The 14,167-nt window shown below is 36.4% G+C and overlaps 1 protein-coding gene across 1 annotated transcript; it reads right to left on the reverse strand.

The window, feature by feature from the left end:
* Positions 1 to 466: 466 nt before the first annotated feature.
* LOC110643517 (protein LURP-one-related 4) lies at positions 467 to 1,480 on the reverse strand. Its single transcript, XM_021795911.2, has 3 exons — positions 1,196 to 1,480; positions 859 to 1,077; positions 467 to 748 (listed from the first exon to the last, which is right to left on the reverse strand). The coding sequence occupies exons 1-3, from the start codon at positions 1,421 to 1,423 to the stop codon at positions 614 to 616; spliced, it is 582 nt and encodes a 193-aa protein (XP_021651603.2). The 5' UTR covers positions 1,424 to 1,480; the 3' UTR covers positions 467 to 613.
* Between the last annotated feature and the right edge of the window lie 12,687 nt (positions 1,481 to 14,167).

Here is a 14,167-nt window from a genome sequence, read left to right on the forward strand (position 1 = left end):
TTGTGATCTATTTATTCTCGACGAGTAAAATTATTATCATTTGCATGTTCCTTGCAAATCTATATCTTCTATTGAGCCTGATTTAACCAATGCTCGACTAATCAATACTCAGATCTCTTGGCCGAGCATCTAAGATTATAATGTTCGGGATTCTTATGTTGATATCCAAGTCATCATATTTGGATTGAGTCTCTCTTGACCTTGATTTTTTAGTCATTGTGCTAATTCTTTATCTGAACCTTCTAACTCATTGATTTTTTAATTGTAACTATTTGATTTTTTGATAGATATTTTTTACCATTTAACTCAATTTTGGGCGGAATGAAGAGCGGAATGAAGAGTTTAATTCATTCTTCCCTTTGAGAATGGAATGTCAATTGCAATGATTTTCTACTCCAACTATATATATATATATCCCTTAATATTATTATTGGTTTTCAAAATTTTACTTCAATAAAATGCAAATATGTAAAAAACATTGTTCAAGAAAAAGTATATTCAGATGGAGGACAAATGAAGCTGCCTAGCTATATATGGCTGCCTATATATGAGTACCAGCTCTGGGACTGCAATCACATTTTGGTGCATACATCGATGATAATATAGAATCTATCTACATTTTGTAATTGATTAATCCATAGACCGTCACAATTGCCATGATAAGGCAATGATCAATGTGAGGTTCCACAATCATAGTTAACACATCATATCCTAATGCGATTCCTGAAGATAATTGCTTCTGCTTCACCTGCAGAATCAGATTTAATCATCATCAGTGAAGTACTAATAATTATTGTCATCAGGATTGAATAATTTCAATAAATTTTTGGATCTTGATTAAACTAAATGTAAATATACCTCAGCAACAATATCTCCATCCAAGTCTACGATCCTGAAAGCTGCTTTACGTCCCAATTTCACAACCCAGTATTTATCAAACCCTACAGTAACTTGACAGGCTGAATTTCCCATACAAATTCCGCAATATTTTTTCATTTGAAACCATGGCTTCTCCTTGTCTATGTTGGCAGGATTCCATCTGTACCCATACCAACGTCCAAAAACTAGTAATAAAGTCTGCAAAACATATACCAAGAAACAAGAAAACCCAGTTCAGTTTATAATTAATCATTTCCAAATAGCACCTCAGCTTGAAATCAAACAGACCCCAAAAAAAAAAAAAACATTGTAATACCTTTCTTCTTATGGTTACAAGAACTCTGCCTCGAAGATCCATGAGATGCACCTCATTGTTGCACTTGGTACCATAGTTTTCGACGCGGTAAATGATCTCACCATTAGAATCAAAGACAGTGCAGCCATTAGTATGGCAGACTAATGATTTCATCCAAAGAGTAAATGTTTGTCCCTTGAAAGTCATGAAAGGAGAAAATATGGGTTTCTGAGGGAAAATCTTAGCCATTTACAAGGGCGAAGAAGACTTTATTTTGAAGATGGAGAGAGGTATATGAAACAGGAGGCTTTATTTATGTTCCTAGCAAAACAAATTTAATAAGAGTGAATATAAATTATGGAAATGATCTCATGAGATACACATTGATAATGGAAAAACAAGTAATTTAAAAAGAAAGCTTCTGGATTATTTTAGTCTTTTTCTATCTAAAGTTGTTCTCCTCTTCTTCTTGGAGTCAGACTTCAATGGAATTGGATTTATTAATTTGTGCCGTGCTCCGGGACCCTATTAAGGTATGGTAGGCCACTTCTTCTTTTTCTTTATATTTTTCTTCCTTTTCTTTTGTCTTTTTTCTTTTCCTGATGTATTCTTTTCCATTTAGTTTTCATTGAAATTCAAACTCGAGAGATCACAAAGATAAACATTGTTGATGGTGAAGAAAAAATAAAAAAATGAGAGGAATTTGACGACGAGGGATAGTTAAATGCGTTTTATTTATTTTATTCTTTTTTATGATAAAGTAATTTTATTTATAAAATAATTGATAAATTAATTTCACAATGATTTTTATGAGATTAAATTGAATTTCAATAGACTTTATGAAAGAAAATAAAATTTAATAATCTTTATGAGAACATTTATAAAATTAAGTTATTATCAGCTGATTATAGCATGTGTAAGGCATTTTTGTCAGCTAAGAAATAGAATAATAAAGGCATCTCTTCATCAGCATCAGCATCAATTTGAAGTGATTCACCACTTAAAAAAAAAAAAAAAGAGAATGTGCACAAAACCATATCTAAATAACTTTTTATGAGATTGATTTGTCGATGTCATGCACAAAAGGAACATGAACAATTTAGCTTTTTGTGCTATGTATTACTTGTTTTCTCTATGATCTTATCCATTCAATAACAACATTATCTTATACTAACTCTTCGTTTTGTTTTAATTATTTATTAAATCACTTGTTAATTTGTCTTATAGGCTTAAAATTAAAATATTAATTTGGGCTGTTCATTATTCAATGCCACAAAAGATCCGTTGCCAGTTATAATTAATCTGTCATATTAATTGAAGTGGGAAGTTTGGTGATTGGGTTTAAGAATTTAATCCTAATCCTAATCCTAAGCCTTTCCTTTTACTCACAACGGATTAATTAATCTTGACTTGTTTAATCATTAAAAAAACAAAACGAAAATCTTGATTTGCATTAGGCCCAATATACCATAAACTAGCAAAGTCTTCCTGTGTTTGGGCCACATACCACCTTGCTCTTTTTCAAAGCGCAAATCCAGCCTAAGCTACTTGTAGTTCCTTGGTGCATGGCAGACTGATATTTACATATTTCTCACCACTATTGATCTCTACGTGTGTGGTGATATATTTACATATTTCTTACCTTTACATTAAAAAAAAAAAAAAGGTAATTTCCAATTAGTGAACCAGAGATCTGTTAGTAGAATTCAAGGGGAGAGGAAACACTACTAGTGTTGTTTATAGTCTCATCTGAAATTGTGAACGACACCCATTAGTGATTACAGGATTAGTGTTCCACAATCCTTTCTGACCCAAGAGAAGGGAAGGAAAAAATAAAAAAAAGCAGATTTTTATTGTTTTTTAGACGACAAGGCACGTTTTGAAGTTGGGTGTTGAAGTCTCTCATGGAAGCCCAGCCTTGTGCTCGTCAGCGACAAGTGCTTAGTCTTAAGAGGCTTTCCTTACAACGAGAGGAGGGTTGCCTTGGTGTTTGGTCGTTATTAGGCACACACAACACAAATGCCTTGTGCAAGTCACGACAGAAAATTGGCAGTTGCCTGCTAGGTGGGTCTTCATCACATTGGCCACTGCGGAATATCCGTTAGAACCTTATCCATCTTTCATATTGCATATTGAGAATTTCATATCTAAGCATTCATAGATATACAAGGCTTATTTGCATTGTGTGGGTGTGGCCTTTATTGCGGTCAAAGGAACAGCAACTTGGAGCAATTATGGGAGGGTTACCCTCTCACACACTCAACATGCAATGAGCAATAGTAGGGTTACCTATCTCATCTCTTGAATGGGTATGCTATGCTACTGAAATTGTGGGTGTGGAGTACTGCTCAAATATTTGGGCCTTGCCCATGAAATGGGCCATAGAAACAGTTCATTTTTTTTAAATAATCATCCCAGTTCATTTTGTTTTAATTATTATTCTATGGTTGTTCATGGCAACACGTTTGAAGTATCTTTTCCTCTTCTTTAATGGAGATTTAAAGAGCAACAGGGAATCTCATTCAACCATTAACAGTCTACAATATAAAAACATTATTATAAGAGAGTAAGTACTTGATTGGTTTTGCTGTCCTGTAGATCATAAATGGTTGTGTTGCCAAGCAATTAATAAGCAAGTGAAGTATCCAACTAACCAATCCAATATTTGGGACCAGCACCTGTTCATTTCCAGTGGAAGTTCTGAGCTTTATCACTGTTAAAGTAAAACAGAATTTCTCCCAAGTGCCATCCCTTCCACTGTGGAAGACAGTGCTGTGGGCTCCCCTGTCTCAAACCCAAATGGTTGAATGAAAATGACCACTTCTACCTCATTAGAAGCTTAAAAGCATCAACTTTCTGCCCACACAACTGAATATTGTTATCCTAAATGAATATCTCAAGCTGATTTAAGATTATGGTCAGTACCAACATAGCAGAGAACTCTAAATAATATGCCGGAACAACCATGCTTTTAATTCAGGAATCAAGAACCACTTTGATTCGCAACACTAGGGAATCTTGCCCATAATTAAGATTTAAGACCATTTAATTTTCTTGGTGAGAAACCCAATTAAGAGGGGCATACAGTTACTATAAGTTTAATCTATTAATCCTTGAATCATTTATTAGAAAATTCCAATAAATTGTCGAGTAACCTCTGCTACAGGGTAGGCCAATGAATTATTATTATTATTTTCATCTCTTTGGAGAGTTTTTGTATTCCTATTGCTAATAAGAAGAGGAAATGGGTTGAAAATGACTACATTGACACCCATTAATTTGAAATATTAATGTAACGAGTAACTTGTCTATGCCCATATGGGACATGAGCAATTTTAGTAGGACCATTTATTTAAAGGACTATCCAAACCTATGTTTCAAAAGATGGTTTCTTGGAATCCAATTCTCATCATTTAAAACTGCACTTAGGTTACTTATTAATTAACCGATCTACACATTATGTGTCCCTTGACCATGGTTATCCTTATTCTCTTTTGATAATTTTATCCAATTCTATCAATCTTGAGAGAATCGACTAAAATTTCAAAATGTACAAAAATCTTATCTAAATTTTTCTAAAATTATTTGTTACAATTTTATCTAATTTTTTTTACATATTTTTTTGCTTCATTTTTATTACTGATTTAACTTATAAATACCATTAATTATTTTTAAACTTTATTTTGATATTCATAGAATATCAAAATTCTTAGTTATTTGATAAAATTAGTTGATTTTTGTCATGCGCTCTCTCTACTCACTACCATCAAACTTCATCACTATTTGATACTTAATAGTTATCAAAATAAAATTATAAAGGAGTTGATAAATATGATAACATTAGATTTTCAATAATAGCAATAAACAAATTGAAAAATTAAGTTCAAAATATTGACAACTTTTAGAAAAGTGGCCAATTATGTCATTATTAAAATGATTGAATAAAATTATCAAAATACGATAATATTTATTTATTTTTTTGTCAATAGGCCTTGTGTTAAAGGGTGTGTATTATTTTTGTCTTATGTATATTCTCTATTAAAAAAAAACATAAATTAACATATAAAATATACAATTTCATCCCACTTTATAATGTTTATATTTTTTTTTTTATTATTGAAATTCAAATTTGAGGCCTTATAATCCTATCGATGATTCTAATATCACATAACATCATAAAAACACAAGCTTTGTTTTCTTTTTTTTAATAATTACCTAACTACAATGATGGAACTACACAGTGATACAAACACCATTTAAAGCATCAAGCAAGTGATGATCATATTTTTTTTCTTTTCTTCGTGCTAATGATCTTAATCGTTGGACGAGTTGATAGTCATAATTAATTATTGTTTGTCAAAAATAAACATGGGTTAACATTTGCAATTAGTGGGAGACATTGATACGAAGCACCTAAATATAACAAAAATTTGAAAATTTGAAGTGTTTGGTGGGAGATATGTGAAGGCAAAGTCAAGAAGTCTTCATTTGGTTACGTCAAAATGGTTAAAGGGGCCATAGAGATGAGATATTATAATAGACCATTGAGCTACGCTATTCTGGACTACCAAATCTTTTTAAGTCCCTCTCTTTTAACCAAACTTAGAAAAGTTCTTGCTTTTGAATCCATCTTTACTATGAAGCTTGAATAAGACATCCTATCTAATCCCACTCCATACCCACACAATTGCATAAATTTTACATCAACACATCTCAATTGAATTAATTTATTTCCCCTTTTATTAAAAATGTAACACCCCCGTTGTATAGCCTGGTATATTTCACTGTTCCGGTGACCGGTGTCGGTCCGGACAAATAAAGAGATTAGAGTCACACCTAAGACAACTTGAGAAGCCATAAACATAAATAATTAGTAATGTTTAATTAGTTAACTACAAATAAGAAAAACAGAACATAAGAGGTTAAGCAGTAGAGAGTCACGGCGATGAGTGACCTCCTCGAGAACGCAGCTGAAGTCATTTTAAACTCAAATTTCGAACCGTAAAAAGTGACGCTGCGGTCCTTAGGACCCTCATGAACACAGTGGAAAAGAGAAACCCACGAACAAGAACTGTTCAGCTAGTCAAATAATTAGGTCGTGGGCGGAAGAAATATTGGATTATTTGCAAACGGGATGAACCGCGAGGGCAATTTGGTCAATTGACCCAGAGTGACTCGACCTAATCACAAATAAAATCGGAGAAAAGAAAATTTTAGAATCGAGAATTAAATTAAAGAAATAATAGAAAAAAAAATAAATAAATAGAAAAAAAAAGGGAAAGAGGTTGGAAAAGTCAAAAGTTATGACATCATGCATGATGTCATAACTAAATTAATAAATTGAATTAATTAATTTGGATTTAGTGGTCTTTCATAAGCAAAAACGTGTAAAAGGAAAGAAAAACAAAAATCACTTCTTCTTCTTCTTCATTTGCCGCCTCCCTTCCCTCTCCCAAATCTCTCTCACCTTAAATCACCATTAAAGCTCATTTTGAGCTTGAAGAACCCTAAATCCCAACCTAGAAATTTTATTTACCAACCTTAAACCTTGTTGATTTCACTTGAAAGGAAGTTTGAGCAAGAAAGAAGAACAAAAGATAGGGTTTTGAAGCTTTAACAAAAGGTTAGTATGTTATAAATTGTTACTTTTCCATTCAAATGCATGTTTAGGTAATTAAGTGAGCTAATAACTTGATTTAAATGAAACAAATATGGGGAAAGAATTAAATTGAAATTTTGGGCAGCTTGAGAGGAGTGTGGTTTGCATGAATATGATGCAATTGAGTGAGTTTAGAAGCTTTACTTAGTGAAATGATTAACATTAAAATTATTAGAAGTAGTTAAATGCAAGAGTTAGTGAGATTAAGGTTTTAATGCTAGGGTTTATGGACCAAAATTTGGAGAAATGCATAAATGGCATGTTTAACCTATTGTGACATGAAATAATGATCAATTAGGACCAAATAAATTGTATGGGAATGGTGGAAAATTTAGCTAAATTCGTAGGTCAATGGTCATGCTTCTTGTGACATGACCAAACCACTGAAGGACCAAAACTCAAATTTTACAAGTCCAATTGATGTGCCACCAATTGGAGATGAAAATAGACATAAAATAGCACAATTTTCATTAAGGAGCCATTGCCAAAAACTGACCAAAACTTGGTGAAACAATTGACCAAAGTGAGTTGATAGCAGGCTGCCACTGCACTAAACTGACCAAATGAACTGTTCATTTGGTCATAACTCGAGCTAGGTAGGTCAAATTGACCTGAAATTTTACCAGAAATTAGATATGATATAGACCTAAAACTTTCATGAAGAACACCAACCCAAATTAGGCCATTAACTCATTCAAATCATTGAGCAAAGTTAAAATTTCTGTACTGAAATTCTGCAGATTTTTAGTTGAGCAGCAAAGTTTGGATAGCTATAACTCTCTCTAGAAAACTCGGATTTAGGCGATTCTTGAACCGATGGAAACCTAAGACATAGTACAACATTTCATATGAAGAAAGTGAGACCAAATTATGAACTTAACTTGATCAAATAATTGACCAAAGTTGGACCAAAAACCTGCCAGCACCTAAATTGCAGTATGAACAGTGCACGTGAACAGTAAACTTATTTTGGTCATAACTTGAGCTACAAAACTCCGATTGAGGTGATCCAAAAATGAGAATACACTTAAGACAATAAGGAACATTTTCTATGAAGGAAGTTTTATCAAATTCCAACAGTAGATCGACCAATGGAATAGTGCAACTTCGGAGAACCAAAACCGAAAATTGGCAATTTTGCCAAAATGACCTAAGTTTTGAGAAAATGACCAAAACCAACAAGTTTAATGACCAAAATGTGGTATGTGGGTGAAGTTGGAGTTCCCATACCTATTAAGCCTTAGAAAGTCAATAATTTGACTTGAATAGTGCAGTGAATAGTAACCCGAAACACAAAATTTCGAGAACGTCGAATTTAACACGTTAGAGTTAGGTAAATGTGAAGCTAAGTTTATTTTGAATTTATTTTAAGTTCTAGTACTGAAACATTGTAAAATTGTGTGTTTCAGTTGAAAAGAATATCGGGAAGGAACCCGAGGAACCGAGTCGAGGCTAAAGGACGACTCGTTTGAGGTTTGTGCACAATATTACTATGCTTTAAAAAAAAATTCATTGATTAAATGAATGAAATATGCATATTATTGTTGCTTTGAATTGTTGAAAGTATTGTGACCTTATTTATGATGTTTTGATTCAAATTGTGAAATTTATTGTGTATATTTGAAATGACAATGTTTAGCAAATTGTTAAGATAAGTTTTAAAACCACAGTATCATGACCATATGTTTGAACACCTCACTAGCACGACTAGTGGGGGTAATTAGTTTCGAATTTTGATTCCTTCTCTGGAGAAGTGTTGAGGTGTGCCAGTAGAAGAGGATGTGAATGGATATCCATATATTTGAGCTAGCTAGCCTTGTGACATGATTTCTCTTAGCCTCTGGCTATTGAGATTCTATTTGTTTCGAATGGCATGATTTAACTGTGGGTTTTGTGAAATGTGTTTTGATACTTTGAAATAAACTTGGTTTACATGTAAAATCTTACAATGCATGATTGTATTTGATTTTCATGTTTAGTCAAATTTTTGAATGAATGTGCTTTAAGTTTTGCATAAAGATTATTTTAGTATATTGTGCACCACTGAGTCTTAGTACTCAGCGATAGCTTTATTCTTGTCGCAGATCTGAGAGATTAGAGGAAGCGGCCAGTCTTGAGGTGTGTGAAGTCATCAGCTTGAAGTCTTCGGGTATAATTTATACCCTAATCGTAAATATTTCTTTTGATGTATATATTGCACATAAATGTATGGACATGTACATGGGTCTTGAGCAGCTTGTACAAAGTTTGTATAAAAGTTGTAATAAATTTTAGTTTGGACTTCCTGAATGTAAATTTTAGTATGATGAATATATAAATTGTTTATCTTGAATGGAATATGAATAAATGATATTGATGGACAGTATTTTGAAGAAATTATTGAACTTGTGAATTTGAGAAATTGATTGAGATTGAGTTTGAAATTGAAGTAGTGGTTGAGAAAAACTTTTAGAAGTGCTTTTTACAGTTATTCGAAGAACGGTTTTCTCAAAATACAGAGGAAACTCTGTCAAAATTTTTATAAAATTTGCGGAAAACTAAAATGGCCAAAAATATTAATTAGTTTTAATTTCAACTAAATGTTTTAAATACTTATTTGAAATGCTCACCACTTGTCAAAGATAAGAAAATTGTTTTAAAATCCCTTGTAGGGTACTTAATGAGTTATCGGTAGGTGAAGTTCGGTAGTTCATTAGGTATTCTACGGGATCATGTTATGCCTTACAGAGGGGTAAGGTGTGACATGTTTTAGTGGTATCAGAGCAAGTTTTTGAATTATGTTTTCAATTGTGAATTTGTGTCTTTTCTTTGTTAAGTACAACTGCTCAATGTCCATATTTGTTACATCTGATGCATTACATCATGAATATGAACTAATGGAGGGAAATCTCCTTGTGTTACTTGTTCAGGAGATACCCTAACTTCAGCCTGAAATGGAAGAAGGGGATCGCTCAGTTGAGCAGTCTGTTGAAGCTGAGGCACAAGGGGAAGCCCCAGCTTTACCGAATGTCAGTGGGTCAGCAGCACCAGCCCCACAAATGCCGCAAATTCCTGCACGATTCGCCAGAGCAGCGGCAATGTTTCAACAAATGGTCAGGTATGTCCGCTCAAGCTCCACCCCAACCACTGTGGCACAACCACGCCTCGGCCAGACAGTTTGATAAATTGCTAAAGTATGGGCTGCAGAATTTAAAAGTCTGATGGACCCTTTAGAGGCAGAGCAATGGCTTGAAAGAATGGGCCAGTGTTTAAGAAACTGTACTGTCAAGATGAGCTGAAGTTGGAATATTCCGTGTCGCTACTGCAAGGGGAGGCGTATGATTGGTGGATGACCATGCCCGACCGCTTGGCTGAACCACGATCTTGACACAGGATGACTTCATCGAGAGAGTTCGATGAAATACATCCCAGATGCATATGTTGGTCAAAAACTGCAAGAATTTTTGAGTTTGAAACAAGGGAACCGAACTGTAGCAGAGTATGAAAGAGATTTCTCAAAGCTAAGCCACTATGCTGGAAGCTTAGTCTCCACCCCCAGAGACAGATGCAAGAGGTTTGAGTCCGGGCTAAGGCAGTGCGAGAATGCAAGTTGTGGGTTTGGACATCGAATTTTTCTGAATTGATCTCACAAGCCTTGGAATTAGAAAGGATAGAATCAGAAGGGGCAGTGAGGAAGGGTTCACAAGAGAAATCAGAAAAAGACAAGGGGGAAAAATCAGTTGAACAAAGTTCTGGTGCTACCTCTGGAAAGAGAAAGAAGTTTAGTGGACCCAGCAGGGGTCGGGGTGGAAGATTTAGTAGAGGCAGATTTTCCGGACAGAGACCCCCTAGGTCTAGCCAGCAGTCAAGCAGGGGTTCACAGTCTACCCGCCCCTGTGAGACTTGTGGCAAGATTCATGGGGGGGAGTGTTATTGGGCCACTGGAACCTGTTTTAACTGCGGAGGCAAGGGTCATTTAGCAAGAGACTGTATTAGTGCTCCGAGATATGGTCCAGCTCCTACTACTGCCGAGGGATCTATTCAGAGTCCTGCTCCCAGAGGTTCACGATCGGTTGCGAGAGGAAGAGGCAGAGGTAGAGGCCTTTGCTTGAGCGATCGAGGCACAATTGGTCAGTCAGGACAAGGAAGTGCTTCAACCAGAATCTACGCAATGAAACAGCGAGAAGAGGCTGAGACTTCTGATGTGGTAGCTGGTACATTCTCTATCTCTGATCAAGAAGTATTTGTATTGTTTGATCCGGGTTCAACCCATTCATATGTTAGTGCTAGCATAGTTTGTTCACTTAATTCCATGTGTGCAAATGGGTTTTGAAGTGCTAGTAACGATCCGTTAGGACAAGAGGTCGGTCAACAGAATCTATAGAGACGTCCTTTGGTGATCCAAGGACATGTTTTCTGTCGAACTTGATTGAAATGCCCTTCAGAGAGTATGATATTATCTTGGGCATGGATTGGTTAGCGGGCATCATGCTATGATTGATGTAGACGAAAGCGATCACTTTTGGTCTCCTTTGTGCGGTGATGTGGTAATACACGGGAGAGGCATTTCGCCATCAAACATCATTTCGCTGCACTAGCGGAAGGATGATTAAAAAGTGTGAAGCATACTTGGCACATGTGATAGACACCCGGTGGGAGTCGGCACTAAGGGACATCCCTACGGTATGTGACTTTCGGATGTATTTCTGATTAATTGCGGGATTACCTCGAGAAAGAGAGGTGCGATTTGAAATTGATGTTATGCAGTGTGGACCCAATCTCCATAACGCCATATAGAATGGCACTGCAGAATTGAAAGAGTTGAAAGTGCGATTTGCAAGAGTTGCTTGACAAGGGCTTTATCCGCCCTAGTGTGTCACCTTAGGAGCGCCCGGTATTGTTTGTAAAGAAGAAGGATGGCACTCTCGGTTATGCATTGATTATCGGCGGTTGAATAAGGTGACAATAAAGAATAGATATCCATTACCCGCATTGATGACTTGTTTGATCGGTTGAGGGTGCAGGTATGTTCTCAAAATTGACTGAGATCGAGTTATTATCGGTGAAAGTACAAGAGCAAAGTATTTCTAAAAGCGCCTTGAGAACCGCTATGGCCATTATGAGTTTTTGGTCATGCCATTGGGTTAACTAATGCTCATTTGCTTTTATGGATCGATGAACACTATTTTTAGACCATACCTCGATCGGTTTGTTGTGGTATTCATAGATGATATATTGGTCTATTCGAGGAATGCGAAGAGCATGATAGACATCTGCGGATTATGCTGAGACTTTGAGGAGAAAGCGACTATATGCCAAATTGTCAAAGTGTGAATTTTGGTGAAGGAAATATCTTTCTTGGGGCATGTAGTATCGTAAGAGGGCATCAAGGTAGATCCAAGTAAGATTGAAGCTGTCCTTAATTGGAGGCCACCCAGAAATGTCACAGAGATTTGTAGTTTTCTGGGTTTAGCTGGATACTACCGTAGATTTGTGAAGGGATTTTCTATGTTGGCATCTCCATTGACCAAGCTGCTTAGAAAAGATGTGAAATTTCAGTGGACGGATAAATGACAGCAGAGTTTTGATGAATTGAAGAGATGCTTGGTGAAGCTCAGTCTAACTTTACCCACACCGGGTAAAGAATATACTGATTCTGGCGATGCTTCTCACAACGGGTTAGGTTGTGTGTTGATGCAAGATCGAAATGTCATTGCCGATGCATCACGCCAGCTAAAACCGCATGAGAGGAATTATCCGACACATGATTTGGAGCTTGCAGCCATTGTGTTTGCTCTTAAGATCTGGAGACATTATTTGTATGGGGAGAAGTGCTACATCTACACAGATCATAAGAGTTTAAAGTATTTGGGCACCCAGAAAGAGCTGAATTTGAGACAGAGGAGATGGTTAGAGTTGATAAAAGACTATGATTGTCTGATAGACTATCAGCCAGGGAAGGCTAATGTTGTGGCTGATGCCTTAAGTCGCAAGACTATGGCAAGTCTACGGGTTACTCCTTTGTCTTTGGTACATGAGTTGAGATCATTGCATGCCAGCTTAGAGATTAACGATGATGGGCAGGCAGCAGTTGCATGGCATGTACAGCCAGTGTTAATTGATCAGATCAGAATGGCTGCTCAGAATGATGCAAGGTATCAGAAGCTGTTGGAAGAAGTCCGGCAGGGCAAGAAACCAGAGTTCTCAATCAGAGATGATGGTTTACTGCTACACCAAGGCAGAATGTGTGTTCCTAATGATGTTGATTTGAGGCAGATCATTTTGAAGGAAGCACATGAGTCTCCTTTTGCCATGCACCCTGGTGGTATAAAAATGTATAGAGGGCTAAAGGAGCATTACTGGTGGATGGGTATGAAGAGAGATGTGGCAGAGTTTGTGTCCAAATGCCTAACTTGTCAGCAAGTAAAGGCAGAGCATCAAGTACCATCAGGTTGTTACATCCACTACCGATCTTGGAATGGAAATGGGAAAGAATAACAATGGATTTTGTGATGGGACTTGAGGACACGTAAGAGTCATGATGCGATTTGAGTCATTGTTGTGTGAGACTAACCAAGTCTGCTCATTTTACTGCCGATCGAATGGACTACAGTTTGGACAGATGGGCCAGGTTGTACATCGATGAGATTGTGAGATTGCATGGAGTTCCAGTATCTATCGTATCAGACAGAGATCCTATGTTCACTTCTAGATTCTGGGGTAGTCTTGAGAGCCCTAGGAACTAGATTGAACTTCAAGATCGCATTCCATCCACGCAGACAGATGGCGATCGAGAGGGTAATTCAGATCTTGGAGGATATGCTACGGGCTTGTGTGATTGAGTTTGAGGCGGTTGGGATACACACTTGCCTTTGATTGAGTTTGCTTACAACAACGGCTACCAATCAAGCATTGGGATGCCTCCATATGAAGCTTTGTATGGCGAAAATGTAGAACCCGTTGTGTTGGGATGACGTGGGTGAAAGAAAGATGATTGGACCCAAATTGTTCAACAGATCAAGAGAAAATCGGGTGATCAGAGATCGACTTAAAGTCGCATCGGATCGTCGAAGTCCTACATTGATTTGAAGAGAAGGGATATTGAGTATGCGATGGGTGAGAAAGTTTTCCTCAAAGTTTCTCCTTGGAAGAGAATTATGAGATTCGCGAGAAAGGAAACTAAGTCCTCGTTTCATTGGGCCATATGAGGTTCTGGAGAGAGTGGGTCCTTTGGCATATCGGTTGGCACAACCTCCAGAGTTGGAGAAGATACATAATGTCTTCCATGTGTCTATGTTGAGGAGGTATTGATCAGACCCATCTCATGTACTACCGATGAGAAATTGAAGTAAATC

The sequence above is a fragment of the Hevea brasiliensis genome, chromosome 16 (assembly GCF_030052815.1).
Source record: "Hevea brasiliensis isolate MT/VB/25A 57/8 chromosome 16, ASM3005281v1, whole genome shotgun sequence".
Taxonomy (NCBI): Eukaryota; Viridiplantae; Streptophyta; class Magnoliopsida; order Malpighiales; family Euphorbiaceae; genus Hevea; species Hevea brasiliensis.